The 25,358-nt window shown below is 38.1% G+C and overlaps 1 protein-coding gene and 1 long non-coding RNA gene across 11 annotated transcripts; both read left to right on the forward strand.

The window, feature by feature from the left end:
* Positions 1 to 92: 92 nt before the first annotated feature.
* On the forward strand, positions 93 to 11,670 carry LOC121889745 (sialoadhesin-like). Of its 10 annotated transcripts, none has more exons than XM_042401946.1 (8): positions 93 to 181; positions 2,073 to 2,127; positions 2,919 to 2,990; positions 5,626 to 5,726; positions 7,216 to 7,485; positions 7,573 to 7,827; positions 8,772 to 8,888; positions 10,593 to 11,670. In XM_042401946.1, the coding sequence occupies exons 4-8, from the start codon at positions 5,696 to 5,698 to the stop codon at positions 10,640 to 10,642; spliced, it is 723 nt and encodes a 240-aa protein (XP_042257880.1). In that variant the 5' UTR covers positions 93 to 181; positions 2,073 to 2,127; positions 2,919 to 2,990; positions 5,626 to 5,695; the 3' UTR covers positions 10,643 to 11,670. The 10 variants fall into 10 exon arrangements, with proteins under 10 accessions (XP_042257880.1, XP_042257885.1, XP_042257886.1 ...); XM_042401945.1 differs by lacking the exon at positions 93 to 181 and adding an exon at positions 1,170 to 1,256; XM_042401947.1 differs by lacking the exon at positions 93 to 181 and adding an exon at positions 3,465 to 4,567 and having other exon boundaries at positions 2,043 to 2,127.
* A 1,605-nt stretch (positions 11,671 to 13,275) lies between these two features.
* LOC121889820 lies at positions 13,276 to 16,967 on the forward strand. The gene is made up of 4 exons (XR_006093647.1): positions 13,276 to 13,673; positions 13,752 to 13,796; positions 13,883 to 13,990; positions 14,069 to 16,967. It is a non-coding gene; the product is annotated as an uncharacterized LOC121889820 (long non-coding RNA).
* The last annotated feature ends 8,391 nt before the right edge of the window (positions 16,968 to 25,358 follow it).

Raw genomic sequence — 25,358 nt, forward strand, 5'->3', positions numbered from 1 at the left:
CGATTTTGCGGTCCAATCATGGCCCGCTTCACCATGAGTCAACTCTGCACGCACCACTGTCGCGCTCACAACCAGGAGCGTGTGTCCAAAGAGAGAAAATGGGTCGACCGAAAAGGAAATATATTCTCCCTGGTTCATATAAAATGGAGATTTCAGCAGGAACAAAACGGTGGAAAAAAAGGTTAGTGTTTTGCTTCATCCTAGCCGACTAGTAAACAGCGCAGTTGTGATTCTGTGCTAGCGTCACCGGTAACTTTGGCTCTGTTTTAGAAGTTCATGCTAACGTTAACTATCTGATGCCTGCCTCAGTCAACTGATTACACACCAGGGATGATAAAGGTGAAGGGATAGTTTTGTATTTTTTGAAGTGGGGTTGTATGGGGTACTTACACTAGTAACCCCCGTGTTCTGCAAGGTAAAATGACTGTTTTTGTCAATGGAGTCTGCTGGCTTCCTTCGGCTGTAACGATAGATGCATGCAACAGCTTCAGTTCCCCGCGCCCGATAGGGCTGTCTGACCAAAAGGTAAAGCGGTGAAAATATTCTACGTCTATCATATACTTAAACGGATATTGATTTTTTCAGGTGGCTAAAGTGCGTGGTGCTGCCCTAACAACATCACTTAAAAAATCCAAACTACCCCTGATTTAAAACCAGCTGACTGGCTATAAAAATCTCCAAGGCAGTAAAAACGTTTTCTCAATGTCATTAGTACAGCAGCGTATTGCTGCCACGCCAGAAAAAGAAAAACGGATCAGTATCATGTTATAACCTGAAAAGATGTTTTTCATATTATAACAACATATTTTCACGTTATTACAGCATACAAACTTATCACGTTAGAACAAGAAACGTTCCTTGTTATAACAATATACTGTTTATCTTGTTATAATGTGAAATGTGTCGTGTTATAATGTGATTACTTGTTTTGTTACAACGTGAAACTCATGTTTGAATGAGGAAACGGTGTGCGGAGAACTGATAAATTGAGGAATATTGCTCATTTACATCTGCTGTCATTGAGCACAGTAGATGATATTGTGACAAGAATGCGCGCACTAAGGAGGATTTTAAAATGCATGGGGCTGCACAGAAAGACTGAGTCCGACCCTCTGGAGGTAGCGTCATTTCTCATTGATCAGCTGGAGAGGCAGAATTGTTCATCTGATATTGGAGGAGCCACTAGAGTCCACAAGCACCAACACAGGTCTCTCTTCATAGCCTTCATGGCAGGTTGAAACGGCCGCAACATACAGGTATGTTTTAACCGTAGATAGAGCCACACTTCTATCTACTAATACTAACCCCTCTTTACACACCAGCACTGAAAAGCGGACTATTCTGTGCGTTTGAAAAGTTTCTTGTTATAATGTGATGTTTGTATGTTGTAATAACATGAAAATATCTTGTTGTAACGCGAAAAACATCCTGTTGTAATGGTAATATTTTCACGTTATAACGTGATATGGATGCGTTTTTTTCTGGCATGGCAGCAATAAGTTGCTGTACATTAGTATCTGGTCCTTGAATTGTGCTTATAAACTTTAGTCACAGCATGACTGATTGAATCTGAATAGACAATTTATGCATACCAGAGGCTCCTAGCTGTAACATTATTTATTCAAACTTGGTTTGCCTTTATTACAAAAATATGAAGCTTTACCAACACTTGTCCTTTAGGGCGATTGCTATATACCGTTCATTTTACTCGAACAGTCACATAGCTCAAATGGAAAATCTGAGTTGATATAACATTATAACTGATTTAGCTGGATTAGTTTCTTGTCAGTTATAATCCTGGGATTTCCAGTTCCTCAAATCATTTTTAAAATGAACCGTTAACCATAGCAACAGCTCCTTAAAACCAGCCTTGCAAATTTAGTGAGGTTTAGTCAGTGAGCTGGATACTGTGACTTTTTAAACTTCTCACTTCCATGAACTCAGAGAGGAGCCACCACAAAGAATTGATATTCAAGCTTTTAGAGGGAAACATTAAAATCCTTTGGGGTTTTAAAGATACACATTTATTAAAATAAAGCAATTTTTCTGATCATTTGCATCCTTAATCACAGCAAAGCACTGACGGAGGCCAACAACATTGAGATTCATCAGTCAATCCGGGATCTGGTAAGTCATGAACTTTAAATATGTACATATAAAGTTACACCTTTTTGTAGACCTTTTGGAAGTTACTTGTGCTGTGTGTCTATTTTGTCTGTAGCTAGCACATACTACTATGCACAAAATAGAAAAAACAACTTTCAATACTCAGTCTTGTATTGCCAGATTCCTCTCCTGCAGCAGAGGTCTTCAGCAATATCTTGTAGCATACTGACATTTTGACAATGCCAAGCTATTGGATTGTGTGTGATCCTGTGATATTTATTTTTAGTAATAGTGTTTTGGACATATGTGAGAGCTTTGTCCTTTTTTCTAAATTTTTAGCCAAGAACCCATGACAGTTCTGGGTCTTGAGCCCCTTAAGTGGACTATCTTCACAAAGTCTAACAGGAACTACAGAAGAAGTTGATGTCAGTCTCAGCTGCTCGATTTCTTGTTACAAAGATAGTCATGATACATGGTGACCAATAATAGCTCAATAGTGTCTTCCCTATATGTTTCTGTGTTTTATTAATATTTCACTGAGTGCACTTAAATATGTTAAGTTAGTCAGGATGTTGGTATTATTCTCATATAACAGAACCTGAATCACAATTTTTCTGAGCACGACTCTGACAATGGCTCTGAAGATACAAATGATATCACCCATGTTGCCCTAAGTAAAGTGTACTATTTTTAATTAGGTTTTGTCTTAAAATATCTGAAGAACTAACCATGTTGCATCTTGGTAACTGTGGTCACATGCAGGTTGGTTTGTAGACTATGTATACTTCTTTATTTTGTAATACATTTTTTAGCTACCTGATGACGATTCTGAGGCATGGGTTCCTCTCAGTGGACAAAAAAGTGTGCCAGGAGCAGAAGTCTTTGTAAGTTTCAGCTGTGTGGTGTGTAGTTGAATGATGTATTCCTTAGCAACGCTATCAATTTTAGCAAGAATCTGGCCTGTATTTGCACTAACATTAGAGAGTAAGAAAATACTCGATTTCTGCTGGTATCCAACTGGCCAGCATATTAAAAAACAAAAGCAAAAACAAAAAAAATGCACTAAAGTGGATGGTTGTGCAGGGCAAGGTGTATTGTGATAATAAACCCCCTCTCTTTTTTCACATTTTGTTATGTTGCAGAATTATGCTAAAATTGTTTCAATTAATTTTTTCCCTCATCAATCTACACTCAATACCCCATGATGACAAAGGGAAAACAAAATTTGAGAAGGTTTTGAAAATTAATTTAAAAAGGAAAAACTGAAATATCACATTGAAATGAGTACTCAGACCTTTTTCTATGACACTTGAAAAATTTAGCTCAGGTGCTTTCCATTTCTCTTGATCATTTTTGAGATGTTTCTACACCTTAATTGGAGTGGATCTGTGGTAAATTCAATTGATTGGACATGATTTGGGAAGGAACACACTTGTCTATATAAGGTCTCACAAAGCATATCAGAGCAAAAACCAAACCATGTGGTCGAACGAACTGCCTGCAGAGTTTAGAGACAGGATTTTGTTGAGGCACAGATATGGAGAAGGCTACAAAAAATTCTGCTGCATTGAAGCTTCCCAACAGCACAGCGGCCTCCATAATTCTCAGGAGGAAGTTTGGAACAACCAGGACTCTTCCTAGAGCTGGCTGCCCAGTCAAACTGAGCAATGGGGGAGACGGGCCTTGGCGAGAGAGGTGACCAAGAACCCGATGGTCACTCTGGCTGAGCTCCAGAGATCCTGTGTGGAGGTCGGATAAACTTCCAGAGGAACAACCATCACTGTAACACTCCAGCAATCTGGGCTTTATGGCAGAGTGGCCCGACAGAAGCCTCTCCTCAGTGAAAGACACAGGAAAGCCCGCTTAGAGTTTGCAAAAACGTTCCTAAAGGAGTCTCAGACTGTGAGAAACACGATTATATCACTGATGAAACCAGGATTGAACTGTTTGGCCTCAGTTCTTAGCGTCATGTCTGGAGGAAACTAGGCATTGCTCATCACCTGCCCAATACCATCCTAACAGTGACGCATGGTGGTGACAGCATCATGTTGTAGGGTGTTTTTCAGTGACAGGGGCTGGGGGACTGGTTAGGGTTGAGGGAAAGCTGACAGAGCAAAGTACATAGATATCCTTAATGAAAACCTGGTCCAGAGTGCTCATGACCTCAGAGTGGGCCGAAGGTTCACCTTCCAACAGGACAATGACCCTAAGCACACAGCCAAGACAACACAGGAGTAGCTTAGGGACAACTCTGTGAATGTCCTTGAGCGGCCCAGCTAGAGCCCTGACCTGAACCCAATCGAACATCTCTGGAGAGACCTGAAAATGGCTGTCCACCGACGGTCCCAACCCAACCTGACAGAGCCTGAGAGGATCTGCGGAGAAGAATGGCAGAAAATCCCCAAATCCAGGTGTACAAAGCTTGTTGCGTCATACCCAAGAAGACTTGAGGCTGCCAAAGGTGCTTCAACTAAGTATTGAGTAAATGATCTGAATACTTATGTCAATGTGATATTTCAGATTTTCCTTTTTAATACGTTTGCAAAAAATTCTAAAATTCTGTCTTCACTTTGTCATTTTGGGGTACTGTGTAGATTGATGAGGGAAAATGTGAATTTAAACAATTTTAGCACAAGGTTGCAACATAACAAAATGTGAAAAAAGTGAAGGGGCCTGAATACTTTCTGATGCACAGTATCTTGCTACAGATTTCAGGTCAATGTCTCTAGCCCTACCGGTTTCTGTGTTTGACTTTCACTGAATTCAATTCAATTCAGTTTTATTTATATAGCGCCAAATCATAACAAAAGTTATATTCACAGAGTACTTTTCACAGAGCAGATCAAGTCTCAGGTCTCATTGGTTACTTAGTTTACTTTGTCTTCTCATCAGCCAGCATTTATACCTGTCAGCTTCATCAGATATTTGATCATAAGTTACTAGTATTTAACCACTGTCGGCATATCTTAATAGTCAAAAAGTTTCATTTGGCATATCAAATAAATAAATGATGATGTGTTCTACACTGTACAATAAGACTCTCTTTTGCCAGTTATAAATGGTAGTGGATCTTGCCAAATAGTGAGCCTGCATTGATGTATGCAAACTGTGTTATGATTTACATAGTGATATTCTGTTTTACTTAAATATGACATAGATTGCATGTCTTGTGGCTGACAACAGGTTTGACTGTGGTTTTTTGTGAAGAGAGTGGCCTATGTTATGATGAGGTCGACTGTCGTTCTCATGCAGATGAGCAGGAAGTGAAATTAATTTGGTTAAACTCTGTAAAAGATCATCAGCAAAATTACATCGTAGAATGAAGTCATAAGTTCCCAAAAATATTTTTATAAGTTAATATTAATAAAAATGCTGACATCTGTCTAAAGCCTGGGTTGAATACTTTTGAAAGGTTTTGCACACTGAGTGCTGAGAGTTTGCAAAATGTATTTTTGTTGCAGATCATCAGCATTTTCTTTAATATTTGGTTTCTCTTTCACCTTTGGCTTTTCCTGTCAGGTCAGGATGTGGTCAGAATGTGGCAGGGTGAAAGAAACATTCGGAGGAAGACAGACCGCATTAATACAACATGGAGATCACATCACTCTGCCTGATGCTCTGTAAGAAATTTTAATTTTAAAAATATTGTATACAATATGATATGTTCTTTCTTTTTCTCCACTTATCTACCAGCCACTTGAGCAGATTACTTTGTGTATCTTTTTCACTGACTTCTCCTTTTCTGAATCTCATAAATCAACCAGGTTCTGCCTAACCTTCGGTCTGAAGTCCTTGATGATTTTCTCCATTTATGTGTCATTGTAACATAATTGATGAAATAAACAAGAGCAATGTGTACTGATCACATAGGTATCTGATTGAGAAAATCTTACAGCAGTTGCAACTAAATTTAACTTGCTGGAAACAAGGTTGTTGACAGCTCTGAGACTGAGCAGTGTTTTGACATTATTAATGCGCTGTAAAACCAAAACGATGACGCAATTAATTAGATTGAATCTTAAAGGGGGCATACTCTGCTTTTTGTGATTTTCTGTCATTTATGATGTTGGATGCTAAACACAGTCAAAGTTCCAAAACTTGAGGTGAACATATGTAGAAATGCTCTCTGCAAGTCAAAAGCCACGGCTTCAATCGGGTCTGAATACTTGGTTTGCAATGTTTTTTCTATCTTACCAATGAGCTGGTGATGTCTTGTTGTGCATGCACATAAACGGCCTTACATTCGGTAGCCTTGGTCAATAAGGTTGTTGCCCAGGTTTTTTCATGTGTTGTTTGTGTTATCCACTCTCATATTTTGGATTGGATTTCAGCTCAAACATGTACAGATATATTTGAAAAGTTGACATTTCGAGTAAAGACCGAGAAAATCAAATCACTTAATTTTCGACCATATTTGCTTAAAATCGATAACGTGTTATATAATAGGCAGTCGGTCACACTGAGCCTGATAGCTTCCTGTTACATAACATAAGAGCCCTTCCTGCTGAAGTGTCCTCTTATCTAACTTACCAACACAAACACACATCTTGTCCTGCACCTTAGCTTGTTTAACGAGTCTCCAAACAAACATTCGCCGTGGAAAAGTGCACCTCTAACGTCAGTTAGCAGCTAGATAGTAAATTAGCTACTCAGCTGCAGCACTTTAAATAGCATGTAAACATACCTGAAAATGTCACTTCAGATCTTTTAGACACTGGTTTGGTTCTTACTCTTCAATACCACTGTTAACAGAACACTGTCTGTCCATGACTTGTATGCAGCAGTTTGTTTATTTTGTCTCTCATCCCCTACTGGAGCTCAGTCTGCCAGCTGCTGTCAATCAAACACACATGTCCCTCTAGCCCTCCTTCTTTTAATAATAACAAACTATTGGAAATAAAAAAGACAACACTGACATTTTTGACAGCCAAAAGGGAAAATCAAATGTGATTTCAGTTTATTAAAATAAGTTGATTCATGTAGCTTTAAATGTTACCACTCAACAACAATATAACTGCAGCAAGCAGACTGTATTTAACACACATCATCAATTATGTATACAGAAGAAAATTTAAATACATTCATAATTATTTCCCTTTTGAACCCCAGCAGCCACACTGAGCATCATTCCCAACAGATCTCAGTTTTTTCAGTATGACCGAATCTCTCTGAGCTGTGAGGCACCAGCAAACCCCAGCATCTGGACAGTGAAGAGAAACACCTCGAAAAGGACATCTCAGAAATGCACGTATGGCTGGGGAATCCCAAGTGAATCCTCCTGCATCATTCAGCATGCCTTCCCGTCAGACACTGGATTGTACTGGTGTGAGTCCCAGCGGGGGGAGTGCAGCAGCAACACCGTCAACATCACTGTTACTGGTAATACTAAATGTAAACTCTATTAGTCATGAATCAAATACACCAATTATGTAAATTTATACTGGTGTTTATTCTTCTATATTTCAGCTGGTGTTGTGATCCTGGAGAGCCCTGGACTTCCTGTGACAGAGGGAGACGATGTGACACTTCTGTGTTCCTGCAAGGAAAAATATGAAACTAAATCTACATCAAATTTCTCATTCTACAAAAATGGTGATGAAATCAAGACTCAGCCTGCAGGAAAGATGACCCTCCGAGCCGTTTCCAAGTCTAATGAAGGCCTTTACAAGTGTAAACACCCCACAAAAGGAGAGTCACCACAGAGCTGGCTGGCAGTGAGAGGTGACAATGATCTTCTGCTTCCTGTAGACCCTAGAGTGTGTGATAGGAGGAGGTCAGCTGTAGTGGCAGCATTTAGCTGCTTTAGAAGCTGAAATAATGTCATTGGATGAGTTTAAACCCACTGTGTGGAGCTAAAACACTATAGTACTTCAAGCTAATTAGACTATAATTAGTAGCTACTGCTGAGGACAATGACATTATGCCCTCTGTATTTTTTCTAGAAGTTTGGGGTCTTTAAATTCTAAATATTATAATATATTTAAAAACTGAACACATTTGTTATTTTTTAGTCTGCTCCCACTGTTTTTGCCTCAGTAAATTAGACTTAATTCAGGGCAAATTTAGTATTGTGTATGTATCCAAAGCCTGATATATCGTGCTCCTCTGTGCTGTAGACTTGTCATGTTCCTTCATGATGAAGTGTTTGGACATGTTAGTTTATTTAGAAATGGCTCCAAAGCAGTAACATTGCAGGGACACACACATAAAGGTTTACGTCTGTCTGATGAAAGACGCTTTCATGTGGAGTGAGCGAACCAATCACAAAACTCCACTGATGACATATTTGAGTCTGCAACTTGTTTAGGGTTGCCTTGCCAATGCTTTCGCGGGTGATTTGATAACTAACAAGCAATACAAGTTCTTTCTCTAAGATTCTTTTTTCATGAATGGCTGGGACCTGGACGCGTCTGGAGACGTTTTCCACCACACACACGTACATTCGGCCTTGCCTCTGCTTATCCTGTTGAGTTTTACAGCAATTGGTATCCATAATTGTTGCAATACCACCACCTGCTGGCTTGTCCCTTGCCCTGTCTATTCTGGCATTGCCATGGCATGTGTGGAATTAATTAATAGAGGGAACATTTTTTCTTTTGGTGACATTTTTGGAGATTTCCTTAAACTGAGCTGAACTTTTGATCATACACTTTTCTTCCTCACAGCTGGAGCCACTCCTCCTCCTCTTATTTCTCCGCACCTGTTGTGCACCATCCTGCTGTTCATCTTCTACAATGTCATCCTCATTGTGTGTGTACTCATTTACCGAAGGTGGGCTCAAGGTAAGAACACCTCAGAAAACCCTTAAAATAACAGAATATATTGATCCCTTTATTGATGATGTTTTCTGTCGGCCTGTCTCAGGGGGTCAGAGGTCAGACGCTGCAAAGACTGAATGCCAAGACACTGGTGCTAAAACTCAGCACTCTGTAAACTCATATTATCAGTTTAGTTAAGTCAACTTATCTGTTGTCATTAACTTAAATATAATAATTAGATTGGTTTGTCAGTTTTATGTCATGTCAAGCTGACATTAACTTAAAATCAAAACCCATTTCAGAGCTTATAATCATGAATTCAAGTCTTAGGACCTAATATCAAGAGTTTCCCACCGAATATCACCACCACCTTTTTTCCCTGCTCTCCTCTGGACAGTGGTGAAAGAAGTACTCAGATCCTTTACTTAAAGGATCAGTGTGTAGGATTTAGTGTTATCTAGCAGTGAGGTAGCAGACTTAATGAATATCCATTACCCCCCCCCTTCCGAATGTGTAGGAGAATCTATGGTGGCCACAAAATTCACAAAAAATACGAAAGGCCCTCTCTAGAGCCAGTGTTTGGTTTGTCAGTTCTGGGCTACTGTAGGAACATGGGGGGCTCTGTGGAAGAGGACCTGCTCCCTATGTAGATATGAAGGCCTCATTATAAGGTAACGAAAACACAACTATTCTTATTTTTAGGTGATTATACACTAATCAAAACATATTTATGAATATTATATTAAATGTCTGCCAAGGGAGCCTTCTAAATCTTACACAATGGTCCTTTAAGTAAAAGTACCAAAGTAAAAATTCTCTATTACAAGTAAAAATCCTGCATGAAAAATCCTACTTAAGTAAAAGTACATAAGTATTATGAGCTTGATGTAGTTAAAGTATTGCAGTAAAAGTACATAAGTATTATGAGCTTGATGTAGTTAAAGTATTGCAGTAAAAGTAGTGGTTTGGTCCCTCTGACTGATATATTATTATATATGACATCATTAGATTATTAATAGTGAAGCATCAGTGTTAGAGCAGCATGTTACTGTTGTAGCTGCTGGAGGTGGAGCTAGTTTCAACTACTTTATATACAGTTAGCTAGTTTAGTCCAGTGGTTCCCAACCTAGGGGTCAGGCCCCTCCAAAGGGTCAGCAGATAAATCTGAGGGGTCGTGAGATGATTAATGGGAGAGGAAAGAAGAAAAAACAAAGTTCTGATACACAAATCTGTTCTCAGTTTTTGGACTTTTTCTCTAATCTTTGATTTTTGCTGAAATATTGGATCATTTGAACATTTATTGAAATGAAAGCATGTGAGAAGTTTAGAGGGAAAAATCACTATTTGGTGGAGCTGTTAACAACTCATAGACATGTGAAATGTGACCCCGACTACACACTGCTTTTTGTAAGATGTCAAAAGCCAAAAAAGTTGGAAGCCACTGGTTTCATTTTTAACAATGTGTTGTATTTTAAAAGCTTGTTATATTATCCATTGTGTCAAATCTTCATTTGAAAAGTAACTAAAGCTGTCAAATAAATGTAGTGGAGTAGAAAGTACAATATTTCCCTCTGAAATGTAGTGGAGTGGAAGGATAAAGTAACATCAAATGGAAATAACTCAAGTAAAAGCAATTACTGTCTAATGCCACTTATGTGGAATTAAATCCAAATAAAACGTATAAAAAATGAAATTAAATAGACTCTCTTCTCTCTGCTCTTTTTACAGCTCGAGCTGAAGCAAAGAGGAGAGCCTCTCATCATCTCACTCTGGAGTGATGAGTCCTATTTCCAAGAGGACCAATTATATAAGGGAGTATCTTCATTTTGTAATAGTATTAGTGGAAGCAGCAGTAGTATTAGTTGTACTAGTAGCAGTAGTTGTAGTAGTAGTGGAATTATCTTTGTTGTAGAATGTATTCTCTCTTAGCTACTATCAATTGTGTAGTATTATTCACTTATGTGAAGTGATATTTACATGGATCATTTAATTAACAGCCTGCATGCACATATGAATGTGACTGTATAGATCAATGATAAATTGGCATTCGTGCCCTTATTTCGGCTTTGCATAAATAATACCTTACATCCTTGACTTGTAACAATCTGGTGCCATTTGGAGGTAGATATAATGTTTATTTTATGATGATAATGCAAGTTTTTTGACTAATTGCCACTTTTGTCCTTAATTTTATCTTTCCTTTTTGGCTTTTTGATAGAATGGATTTCCGCTCCAATATGTTTGAAAGCATTATATGATTTATGATATATCAATTCTTTTGCTTTTGATGAACTTGTTATTTTTTATTCTTGAGTTTTTGGGGTTTATATGGATATACTGTTACCCTTGTGTCATTTTGTATTTTTCTAGTCTTTCCAATGCTTTTTTCTGACTAACCTGGATGGTGACACGTATGCTGGGGGTTGTTCAAGGTGTTCATCAGTAAAACTAAATTAATCTGTGGTCCTCTGATTGGACAATTGAGGCAGCTATGATGTGTGTGAGGTTTATAGGCAATATCATAACACGTCTATACATACAGTGTATGTATAGAAGTGTTATGTTAATGAAAAGTTAAGGTCAGACAACCAAAACATAGTGATTTAATAAATATTCCAGCAGTAAGCGAGACAGTGTGCTGGAGTTCTTCTCATTGTATTAGTTGCACCTTCCTCTGACGCATCTGTCACATATTCAGATGTACAGAGATTTTTTTTCCAAAATATATCATATGTAACATTTCTTATGTGTAATGTCCCTGTAAAATTACCAAAGACAAAATAAATAAACTGACTTCTGTTTTATAGGTATTTGTTTTGGGATTGTTTGTTGTACAGGGATAATCTCTATCATACTTTTTACTGACATTTTAGAGCTGACAGATAGATTTCAGAGGCATCATCAGCCATGTAGACAAAATGTCACAGTATGGACTAATTAATGGAGCTGTTTATGACTTTCCTCTGTCATCTGGTACATCAGCGTCAACATGCTAACATGCTCACATATAACAATGCTAACATGCTGTTGTCTAGCAGATATAATATTTACTATGTTTACTGTCTTAGTTTAGCCTGTTAGTGTGCTTTAGCTAAACACAGCTGAGCTAATGGGAATATGGTTCAAAAACCAAAGTATTCAATGAAAAGTTAAGGGCTCAACAAAGTTATTACAATTCATCTTAATTTGTGTACCATCTTTGTGCCAATTCATGCAATAGTTCTTGTGACATTTCAATTGAATCTATAAATGTGAACCTCATGATGGTGCAAGATAAAGAGTCAGAGGATCATCAAGAGCCACAAATGTCTGTCCAGAATATCATGGTGACACCTCCATCTGTTAGTTTTTGAGTTATTTCATCCTGGATCACAGTAGTGGACCAACACTGCCATTCCTAGAGCCTAGAATCTCAAAACATGCAGGTTTGTGCATCAAAACCAGTTTGTAAATTAGATTTCATGAATTTGTTATAAATGGCTCAACTGAGATACGAGAGTTAACCAACAGTTATTGTCTGGTATAGAGAATATCATTATAAATCACAACATTTGCACCACCAACATGTTCATTCACCTGATTTACTGTTGTCAACACCCTATAAGGACTATGTATCTCAGCGCTCCTTCATAATCTGTCTGTGATCGACTTGTTAAATCTCACAGCTCCCAGTTACATTTATCTACTGGGAGCCTTGAGCCAGTAAACACTTAAAGACTTGAAGCAGTTATGCAAACACAAAACTTTCTACATGTATTATGTTTTTCTTTTGAATATTACAGTTTTTTAGCAGTTTAACAGTGATGTTATGTCTTTTACATTTTACATAATCCTCCTTTATTCTGGTTGGTGTTTATATCCCACTTCTGTGGTAGGCCTGTGTTAGTGAAACCTTACAACACCTGGCTGACCAGAGGGCTACTGCACAAAACTGCTCCAGACCAGGCTAACAGCCAGGCTTGCTTGATCCTGGTGCCTTATCAGTTCAGTCAGCTGTCACTCTGATCGCAAATAAATGTGTTTTACAGTTTTTCCATCGTCTTCTGTATGTATTTTTCCTCGTTTTTATTAGCCTGCATTAAAATACCACAGATACATTGTCATTCAGTTAAGTAGGCCTACTGTTATTATTTTAATTGTAACCATTATCATTTTTTATAATCATTCATGTGAGTCATTATTACTGTTAGGCCTATTGTTATATCGTGTTTATGAAGACTGCTGTTCATATTGCTGTCAGAGGTTTGATGAATATGTGTATTATTGCAGTTGTTGAGATGATTAGAAATGGTTAATGAAGTTGCAAAGGTGGTTTCAATGAAGTCAGTCACAAGGGCAATATATAAAGTCCCATTCATGTGTGTTTCTTCCTTCACAATGGCATGCTCTTTTTTGGACGACATGTTAGATGAAGAAGCATTAATACTGAGAAGAGCTTTCCAACGTGAGAGAAAGTTTCGGGACAGGTCAGACCCGTTGGCATTTCCCAAAACTACTTGCATGAGAGGTCTTGATTTTCCGGTGATGGCATCTGTTACTTGTGCAGACTGCGGGGTCCCTAAATTGAGCACTGCACAGCGCGGAGCCACGCCCTCAACATCTCACAGATAATCTGTGTTGCACTATGTTTCTTTGCAGGTGGCATGTTCTTATATTCATTTGGAGATGCTGAAAATCTGAATAAAGGCATTATTTGCCGCTCCATCAGAAATGTGTATTTGGCATTAAAAACATTGGCACACATCTGCATCACCTTCCCTGGCCACAGAAGAATTTGCTACATTAAAGAGGAATTCTATAAGATTGCCGGTAACATGAATTACAGATTACAAAAACAGTGTTACATTAGAACAGTCACAGTAGGATTCTCATTATTTTGTGTTACAGCTTCCCTAATGTCATTGGAAATCCTTCCACAGTATCACTGTTCAGGTAAGAATAAGTTATGGTTACTGTCAACTACATAAATTAATTCTGTGCATTAATTGACCTTAATAGGCAACATCTTATTGTTTCAGATGATCTTTGATGCTGACTGCATAATTAGTAATTTAGAGGCAAAGTGGCCTGGCTCAGTCCATGACGAGTCTTTTGGGCCAGTGCAACTTACCAGCGACAATCACAAGGTAAGCAACACAAATTTTATTGATAAGCACCTTGAACATCATGAGTGTGTCAAAAGGTTTACTCTGCTTTTTATGTAGATTACATTTTCTCTGGCGTGTTGCTGGGAGACAAGGGTTTTGCCTGTCAGCCGTTCCTGCTCACTCCCCTTGCAGACCCTCAAACAGCAGCACAGCAAGCATATAATCTTGCCCATGCAAGAACAAGGGCCTGAATTGAGATGGCATTTGGTCTTCTAAAGTCACGTTTTCACTGTCTTCACCACCTGAGGGTCACCCCAGACACCCTGCGACGTCACTGTTGCCTGCACTGTTGTACACAATATTGCCTGGCTCAGAAGGAAATGGCAACAAAGTGGCATTAGAGATTGACTGAGACAATGCTGCAATATTTCCAGACAATGTCAATGGCAGACTGGTCAGAGACCAATACATTGTTAATTATTTCAGTTGATTGATTTCTCTTTGATGTAGCCTACCCTTTACTTATAAAGGATAGTCACTGTTTCATGTGTATGTGTATTTTATTTGGCATTGGTTTCTGGTTGTGAGGTTTCATAATTGTATAATCTTCCCAAATTATAGTCTCACTTCACTGGACCAATAACTATATAGTATACTGTACATTCATGAAACAGGGAGAGGACACTACAATGTTTTTGACCTTTTTATTTTGCACTCGTCAGCTTGGAGCTTTTGAGAGAGAAAAACAATGATTAATACATTGTGTTACCGTCATGCTTACAGTGTGCATTGAAATCACTTACTTCTCTGTCTAGTTTCAGGATTTCCAGCATCCTGCAGTTTTTTCTTGTGGAATTCAATCTTCACATCTGCCAGCTCTATTTGTCTTCGTAGGTGTTTGGTGTGCAGACGTCTGACAGTTTGTGAATTTTGTAAAACACCTATCAATCAGCACAGCAGGAATTGTGCATAATGTGGATTTCCCTTAGGCAATACTCACTATGTTACCAGGTTTGCTATCAGGCTGTACAGTGACACAGTCTCCTCCTCATCTGCTGCAGAAGTGCCTCCCCCCTGCCATATTCAATAGAACTTGTATTGACCTAGTGTTGACAGGATGTGTGAAGCCTATGCCTTTAATGAATAATACTCACCAGATTATTGTCTCATGGCTCCAGAGGAGCGCGTGTGTTGCCAGACACTGCAAGGCAAGCCAAAGTCAGACAGTCCACATAACACCAAATAAATGGTGGACTGTGACTCCATGTGCAGTACTTGAATAATGTACCTTGTATGAAGAGGGCAGTTTCTGTAGATGGGAAAGAGTCAGTGACTGTTCCGCCCCTGGATCCCTTCCATCACAGGCCTCCCTTGGTTCAGGTCAAGGGCCAACTCCTCTGCTGGGGTGAAGTCTGGGGTTGGTGGGCCAGACACATGAGCCTTTTTCTTAACTGCTAAAATCAGTACATGTGAGCAGGTGCCTCCTAAGTAATGTATAAACTTCATTTGTACATGTTATCAACAATCGAGGCATTTCCAGCCTGCAAAATGTTCTTATACTTAATGTATGTATCAGCTATGTATCTTAAAATAGATCAAATTCTTTTTGACTTTCTGGCTGAGACAGCATAAATATTAATAACATATAATCTTGTCCGGAACTTATAAGAGTTTTGATAAAGTACCAGACCAATGAGGAGCTTTCACAAGAGTAGTAGTAAGCTGTAAGCTAAGATTCAAACGATAAATATCTCTAATAATGATGCGATGAAAGTTCACCTATAGTATAGGGCACCAAAACAGCCAGGACTGCCACTGACAGCCTACTGTTGCCTTTCAAAATGACAGGTAGGACAAGAAAACACTTGGATTATATCTAGCTTCTCTTAAAGCAATGCTGTAATACAATACTGATTCATTTACTAAATTAATCACATTATTGAGGTGTAACTGAGTTAAGATGGACATATAATACACAGTGTTAAAACAGAAGCAGTCTGATGGTGGGTGGACACCATGCAGACTTTGATTCTGCAGACAGAAATGAAATCAAGAAGTGAAAAGATGTGGTTCCTGTTGCTGCTTCAGGTTCACATCATTGTCTGTTAGTGTTGTTGTGGAGAGTTTTCTAATCTGGTGCCCCTATTGGCAGTAATCAGCATAGAACATCATTTGTCTGTGCTTTCAAAAAAACAACACTGTGGTTAAGGTCTGGTTGGGTTTAGAGAAAGATCATGGTTTGGGATCCCTATATCAGTCTAAAATGATCAAAGCAGTCTGAGTTTGTTCAAGTCTTTTATTGCAGTCTTTGTTGAAGTTGTTTATGTGGCTTCTTTATATACTGTTTTACTTAAATATGATGTGCAAATTAATTGTCTTGGGACTGACAACAGGTTTGACTGTGTGGTTTTTGGTGAAGGAAGTGGTCTATTTTATGACGAGGTTGACTGTCATGTAGGTCTCGTGCAGATGAGAAGCAAAAAGATCATCAGCAAACTGTCCTATGGAGATTTGTGGTGACATTTACTGACAGCACAGAATGAAATCATAACTTTCTAAAGAATGTTTTTATAATTTAATATTTAATAAAATGCTGACATCTGTTTACAGCCTGAGTTGATTACTTCTTAAAGGTTTTGAACACTGAGCTCTATAGAGTTTGCAAAATGTATGAATTTTGTTGCAGATCAGTGTTTTCTTTAATATGTTATTTCTATTGTTCACCTCTCTCATGATTTCCTGTTTTAGGTCAAGATGTGGTCAGGATGTCGCATGGTGATTGTCTGTCATTTATATCCTGTTATGATGTTGGATGTTAAATGTGTTCAAAGGTCCAAAACTTCATCTTGCTCTGAACAATTCGTGTTGCAGCAGTCTTTTCTACCCTGCTGACAAGCTGATGTCAGCTCATTACACATGTCAATTAAAGTGCGTCTGCTCTGTAGCCTTGAATGCTAAGGTTGTTGCTAAGGTTGTTACATGTGTTGTTCACGTTGTCCACTCAACAAAATTTTGATATCAGGAATTTAAGTCCATTAATGCCTGATTATGGATATTATCCTGCTTATACCATAGTCACTTAACAGAGAACAAATAAATTAACACCACTATTTATGTTTTCATGCATTTTGCAATCAAAATCTTTTCACAAGACATAACTCTGTTTCCCGTGTAACGCCAGTGACACTAATCTCATAAGGTTCTCATGCAATGGAAATGTAGTTCATTACTCTGGTAAACAGGAAGCACCTTGGATAAGATTTGGCAACAGGATATTTTTCTTGTCCACTCAGCTTGTAGAAGCCTTTGGTTCAGCTATGAGCTATGAAGCACTGAAGGACTGCACTCAGTGTTGTAAATAAGATATTCAGATTTTTTTCATTTCATTTAATTCCAAAGTCGAGGTATCCAAAGCCAGCTGAGGCCAATGCCAGCAGAGGTTTGTAGGCCTCTAGTAATATAGTAATACTAGTATCTAGTAATACTAGATATATTGTATTAACAGGACCGTTTTTATGAGACTTGCGAAATTTAGGCCTAACCTATATTGCTCATACAGTGGGCTGACTGGATGTATTGTGCTTTTTCATGTTGTAGTCATGGGCTTGTCAAACAATTTTGTTTTAAATAATTAAAAACCACAGGTAGTTATTCAGGTTTTTATTGCAAAAACACATGTCAACAATTAATTCCACTCTACAGATTGTAGCCAATGGAAATCATATGAATAGAAAACAGACTGAATTAACAATTTGCATCAGCTATCAACTATGTGCTACCTACAGTAGCTGTCTTATTTCAAATTAAATTCAACTTTTCCAATTATTGTAAAGTTTAATAGTGATATAGGCAAATCCAGCATAGCAGCCTTTGAAGGAGGGTGTTTTTCAGCTCAGGACTGGCCATGACAGGCACTACTTGTCAGGGCATTGGAAGAAGACAAGACATGGCTCCATTCTCATCTCTCTTGCAGTGACAGAGCCCAGTAAGCCTGCCGGCTGCCCTCACAGCGATGGCCTGTCACAGACATTATCTGGTGGCTCTCCAGGCCAGCGTCTGAGAGCTGGCCTATAGCAGTGCTTCGGAGGCTGTGGTTTGTGTAGACCTGTGAAAGACCCACCTGAAAGGGAGAATAATAAGGATATTTATTATATTTTGGGGATGGAGGGAGAAAATATTATTTAGTGTCATACAAAATTGTCAGACTGTCATGTCTTTATTAGCCAATAGACTTTAAGCGTGATCACCTTTTCGCTGATCTTTTTCATCATGTTCCTGAGGTAGTGGACAGTGGAGGTTCCTTGCTGTACCACATGTTGGAGGTCACGATGTGCTTCGGGATTTGGCATCTGACGGACATTTGGTAATATTTAACTTGAATTTTGCGACCGGACACAGCGGATCCTTGGGCCTGGCAAACATAAAACCTCTTTGTCTTTATGACTCTTAGCTTGTGGGTTGTGCACCAGGCTGACATGTTCGACTCCAAACATAGCCAAACATAGTTGGATGTCAAACCAGACTTTTCTGACCAGACCGAGGGGTGTATTGGGAGACAGTGCAATGGAATTTCTAATGAGTTCAAGGTCTGACTCAAGAGATAAGGGGATGGTCGAGGCTGGTATCTTTACCGCTTTTCCTATAACGTTTAAGTATGGCTTTAAACACTGCATTACTGGTCTTGAATCTGGTGTCAGTCATGACATTGAATTCAGTTAAAAGACGGTTAATACCTGCCCTCAGACTCTTTAGGTTGGTAACGCTGTACTCCCCTCTGCTTTGGTGGACTGGACAGCGGCATAAAACCCCCACAGGGTCTCATTCAGAGCATTGGTGGTATAGTTTTCAGTTACAGTCCATTTGTTTTTGTGCAAGGAAGTCTCTCAGAATATTAACTGCCCATTTCATTGTTTTTTTTTTTGTGTTGATCTCACCTTTTTCATCTTCTATTTGATTTAATTCTCCCGGTGTTAACTCCTTGTGCTGTTTCTCCCTTTTCTTTTCAATTTCTCTTTCTTCAGCTGTATTCCAGTCACCAAAGTTGCCATAGTCTCCAAATAGGTTAAAAGAAATGTTGAAGTCACTCATTGCTGTAATTAGATATTAGCTCGTTAACGTGTTGCAATAAATTGTAAACAGAGGCTTTGACTGCGTCCCTGTTGCTATGGTTACTAACTTTAGTCAGCGCATTAATTTAGAACAGTGAACAGACAGTTTCACTGGAATTTCTCAGTAGGTGTCCATTATCAGGAATTAATCCAATATCAGAATTGAGGTTTCACCCAGACCATGTTATAAAAATGAATAAACATCAAAGGAAATGAGTCAGTCTGAAACTAAAAATGTAACTTGGTAAATATGAATAAGAATTGTAGAATTAATCTTACTTGTAATGTCAAACTGCAAACTGAGATCCACATCATCCATGCTGGGTTTCACACTAAAGTTCTGTGTTAAACCATCAAGGCTGTGCAGGTTACAGGCTGACTGCCTCTTGTTTGGTGATCTGGTGGCAGGATGTGGCGAGGGACCCCGGTGCAGTGGAGGGCAGCGCAGCGCAGCGCTGCCCTCTCGTAGAGTCATTGGTGACATGGAGTAGCCCTCCCTCAGAGACTTCATCAGTGCTGATACATAAGCTGAGGGAGATAAAAATATTTAGATCACATTCAGTGATATAATATTTAATACATGCTGTAGGAATGTGTGTACTCAAATAGCTTTATGATTTTATGGGGAATTATGAGTTATTATTGTGCACAACTCCAACATGAAATTATTTGTCCAGCGACATAACTCATATTAGAGTAGGTATAATAGGTATAAGTAGGTAAAGGGGAATAGTCGTCCTTGTTGGCCACACAAGAGAGGTCAATTAGAATTATGATTGTCATTAATCTTAATTATGATTTTGCAAGGGTATAGGTCTTTTAAGGTTAAGTGACTGAGATGCAAGCACAAAAAAACACAAACAAGTCCAGTTTAATTACATACACATTTATTACTAATACTACAGCTACAAGTACTAAACACCACAACACTTTACAAACAAGACACAAGAGGGAAAGGGAAACTGGTACACAAGGCTATGGCTAGCAAATGATTTGAATGCATGATGCAGAGTTATGTATTGTGCAGTTGGTATGAGAGACCAGACAAATGGATGAGATGACTGTTACCTGAGAAGCAGTGAGTCAAATCAACAGTACAACAACTTAGTTCTGAATTACCAATTGAAGTTACAAATCATGAAAGTGCCAGGGTTCAAGCAAGTTGATGAAAGTTTTGTACGAATACTTGCTTGCTCCCTGGGGTGGTTTCTTGTGGAGAATGGAGTCCAATGTGCTGGAGTGAGGAGCAGGAGTCTGGATCTGGTAACGATGAGTAAGTCGGCCGGTCCGGACTTGAAACTGCTTTCAAGCAGCAGCAGGCAGCTCTATCATACATTTTTACTGACAAAAAAGACATTTTAGAGCTGACAGATAGATTTCAGAGGCATCATCAGCCATGTAGACAAAATGTCACAGTATGGACTAATTAATGGAGCTGTTTATGACTTTACTCTGACATCTGATACATCAGCATCAGCATGCTAACATGCTCACATATGACAATGCTAACATGCTGCTGTCTAGCAGATATAATATTCACCATGTTCACTGTTAGTCTGCTAACATTTAGCTAAACACAGCTGAGCTGAATACATTTTAAGTTAAACCCAAGTATTCAATGAAAAGTTAAGGAATCAACAAAGTTATTACAATTCATCTTAATTTGTGTTGAAAACTTTATGCCAATTTCATGCAATAGTTCTTATGACATTGAATCTACAAATGTGAACCTCATGATGGTGCAAGATAAAGAGTCAGAGGATCATCAAGAGCCACAAATGTCTGTCCAGAATATCACGGTGACACATCCATCTGTTAGTTTTTGAGTTATTTTATCCTGGATCACAGTAGTGGACCAACACTGCCATTCCTAGAACCTAAAAACACAATTATTGTAGTCATAAAATGAATAGCACATATACAGTAAAAACAGGCTAGTTTGTGCATGAAAACCAGTTTGTAAACTAGATTTAATTAACTTGTTTTAAGTCGATTAACTGGGATACAGAGTTAACCAACAGTTATTGTCTGGTATAGAGAATATCATCATAAATCACAACATTTGCACCGCCAACATGTTCATTCACACGATTTACTGTTGTCAACACCCTATAAGGACCATTTATCTCTGTTACATTTATCTACTGGGAGGGTTGACCTTTAGCCAGTAAACAGACTTAGACTTGAAGCTCAAACACAAAGCTTTATACGTGATTCCTGTTTCAGCTCTCCAACATTTGGGACAGTCTCTCAGGCAATGAGTGTATTATGTTTTTTTGTGTGTGTTTATGTGTGTGTGTGTGTGTGTGTGTGTGTGTGTGTAAAAACTTCAATGAATTATTACTTCCTGAAGCACTTAAGGATGTGCAACACCTACATTTCAATAAAGCTGATCAACAGCATCATACATGACTGCTTTGCGCCACCTGTTGGGCATTTTAGTCTAAAATATTTTCACTACAGACACAACCAGACAAAATGTTCCACTTAAGGGGGAAAAACTCTATAAAGAAGCATTTCAAGCCATTTAGTTGGAATGGAAATATTTTTGTTCTTCTTGATGTCTTCTCTGGTTTTTGACTTTGTTCTTTTGATTAATAAGTTCTTATTTATCCTCAAACAGCATCAGAACCTTTATTGAACAAAGTCTTCAGGATGATATCATCAGTTTTCACTTATACTCACTTTATTAGGAACATCTGTGCAATCATAACCGATCCAATGCAACAGCTCTGCATTAAATTCTACTTTTATGAAGCTTATACATTTTCAGTTTTTGTTGACATTTTCAGAAAGGTGATAATTGTACTTTATGTTTATCATTGAGGTTGTAGTGGGCGGTGTTGGTGTACTGGAGTGCATTAGATTGTAAAGTGTTCCTAATATTCTGGTCAAAAGGAGAATTTACGGCAGAGTTCTTGTATTGGATTGCATTAGATTGCACAGGCGTCCCTAATAAAGTGCTTGGTTGACTCAACTGCTTCCATTCAAAAACAATACCGATGTTTGGCCAGGAGGTGTCACTATTTGAACATTTCAGATGCTTTGAAACAGATACACATGTATCCAAACTTCTATTTATAATTCATACACTCATTTTTTTTTTTATCACTCGGCTCCTCCTGGACCTTTTAAATTGATCTTTTTTAATTACCAGGGGGCCCAGAACCTCAGGGGCCCCACAGGCTCCAGGTTAACCACATGGTAATTTAATTAGTTGATTTTATTTATTTTTTTAAACTGGATATACCACAAAAGGACATTATAAACTGAAATGATAGGGGCTTTAAGGCAACACCTGAATTGTTACCTGATCTTGAGACTCCATCTTGTAGAAGAACCCCAAGTTAAAATCAAATTGAAAAGCTTTTATTAGTTCGCTCTAATTTGGGCTGAAATGTTGAATTCTACTAAAGAAATGTGTGCTTAATCAAGTTACCACAAACTAATTGCTAATAAATATGGATCTGAAACAATTAGTCAATAAATCAATTGGAATAATAAAGAACCCAAACATTCTTTAGGTCTAATTCCTAAATTGTGAGGATTTGATGTTTCTTCATCTTTTTTGTCTCTGCAGCATCTCTTACTTCTTTAACTTTTAAAAAATACATAACGATCTATTGGGGACAATCCCAGATTCATTTCACCAGTAAAAATCTGTCCTGTTCCTCCTTGTGTAAATTCCTTCCTTCTGTTTCTTCCATTGAAACACAGAAGAGACCTTGACTACACAAGGAAGCTACAGTTTTCTTCCAGGAAGGTATGAAATGACAGTTAGAAGATACTAATAAGAGGAACACAGTTTGATTATTTACTGTTAATCCCCCCAGCGTTCAGCTTCTGTTTCATGTATCATATAACAAACTGGCCGATGAGTCAGTTTTCAGGTGATTACCAGGCCAATAACAGCCCTTCTCACAATAATGATCTTTGATCTTTGAAGAGTCTCATTTCTGTAAAAGTCACAACGGTGTTTTTAATTTGATGATGTGTAGTTCAAAAGATATCAAGACATCTGTGTTAAAAAAAAAACAGGCTGAATGTGATTGCAGTTTTTTAGACGTCTGTGTTTCATATAACTGATTTTAAACAACATTTCAATGATTATGTTTAATCGTGAGGCAAGTCCTAAATATAAAGTAAAATATAATATGTATATATATATATATATATATATATATATATTTCATTACAAGAGTGCACTTATGTAGATTTACATTTGCTTACATATGATGGCGTTCATACTTATACCATTCTTACAATATTTATATGTTTGATAGTGAAAATAATAATATAAAATAAAAAGAAAGGGAAAAAAGAAAAGAAAAATCGGTTTATATGGTGTATATATACATAACACATACATACAAAGTTAGTTATATGTAACCAAGATGTTTAAAAACTTAATTGAGCCCAGTTTAAATTTTTATCTTTATGTTTTTTTCATCAGTAAAATTTCAAATTAGAGCAGACTCAGTGTTTACTCAGTCGAAGGCGTGACTTCAGTGTGGAAGGAATGCCCTGTGACGTTAAACAGGTGGTGAGTCAGTAAAAAGAATGAGGAAACACCTGTTGAATCAGGTATCGATAGCACAGGTGTAGTCGGTCAAAAGTCTAAGCCATATAGCAGCTGCACTTTGGCATCACTTTTACTGATATTAGATAGGACAAAAAAAAGTTTGATCTGATGTTGGCGCTACAGTCAGGACATCACCAAAGTTATCAAAGTTCATCTAGAAGCAGAACATGAATGTCTGAACCATATTTAAAGGCAATCCATCAGGTAGTTTTTGAGATATTTCAATGAGGACGACTGAAATATCCAACAGACCAATATTGTCATCAGTTGAGTCATGATGCTAACGTGGCATAATTCAAAAAAAATTCTGATGTCAAGCCAAAGAATTTCAAACATTCAATGGTATTTTAATTAAAGACATATTCAGCACATTTTCATCTCTATATTTATATTCTGGGGCTCTACTGGAATATATTTCCATGATTTACAGTTAAAACTCCTTATTTATCTTATACTGGCCCTTTATACAGCCCCTCAGTTCAGCCTCTGTCTGAAACAGGCCGTTTTAGCTCCTGTCTCTGTAAGGTCCCCCTCTCGATGAGCCCCCTTCTGATTGGTCAGCTTCAGGAAGCTTCCTCCAGCTCTGGAGGCTACGTAAACAAACTATAGTAGCAGGATTCCTTTTCTTCTTTACTCAAAATGTCAACGTCTCAAATTCATTCATACATGTTGGAACCCAAATCTGATCTGAAATATGAGAATGTTCAACATGAACAACCTCAGCCACAAAGACTATGGAACGGACGGCCGTTTGTGGACATTTGTGAACTGACGTCATCACGGGGAGGAAGTAGAGGTAACTTTTCAAACAGACTTTTCCAAACAGGTTGAAGCCCTGACTTTTGACTTTCAGGCAGAGCTTGTACATACGTAAACCTCAGTTTTGGAACTTTGACCATGTTTAACATCTAACATCATAATAGTAAAACATGAAATATCCCCTTTAAACATTGTGGGAGCTGAACAGACAGAAACTCAAAAATATGTCCTTGTGATTTAACTGTTTAAAGGTCAAACAAGTTCCAGCTGCAGTCAAAAACATTTATATATAAACAATAGATCATATGACTACATATCATGTGAAATGTCTTAACCTTTGTGACAAATCCACAGAGAATTATCGCCTGACTGCAGTTTCCACACAGCTCTGCAGACTCTGTTTTGGTTCCTTTTTGGTTTTTTTGGTTTCTAGCTGACAGCTGGACTTTTATCAACTTTGTTTCACGCAGCAGCTGGCAGCTAACAAATTAGCAACTAGTTTGTGAAGAAAGTGGAGCATTTAGCAGCTAAAGAGCCAGATATTTCCCTCATGAGTTGGTAGAGAGCAAAAACAGAGCTAAAGGAGAGTGAATATTGGACTTATTTCTATGAAGTTGACGCAAACATGACTCAAATGATATGATAATGTTGCTCTGTGACTGCTAGCTGTTAGCTAAAACATTCACCACATTCAACTTTATAACTTAATATGTTCCTTTGGTGTTTTTTAAAAAATTTGTTTCACTCCCTCCCCCCAAAAATCAATTCATGCAGCTTTAAGATTGTCTTACATAATGACCTTAATACTGAATATCTGTCAGGGTTTTGGTCATTAAAGTCCCCTTCCACTCAAAAATATGTTTTTCTTGTTCCTACAGTTGAATGTTTGAGCTTCACTGTACAGAATGATGGATGTGCAGAGTTTGTTTTCACATTCATCTGCTGAAAGTGGAAAGTT

The sequence above is a fragment of the Thunnus maccoyii genome, chromosome 22 (assembly GCF_910596095.1).
Source record: "Thunnus maccoyii chromosome 22, fThuMac1.1, whole genome shotgun sequence".
NCBI lineage: Eukaryota > Metazoa > Chordata > Actinopteri > Scombriformes > Scombridae > Thunnus > Thunnus maccoyii.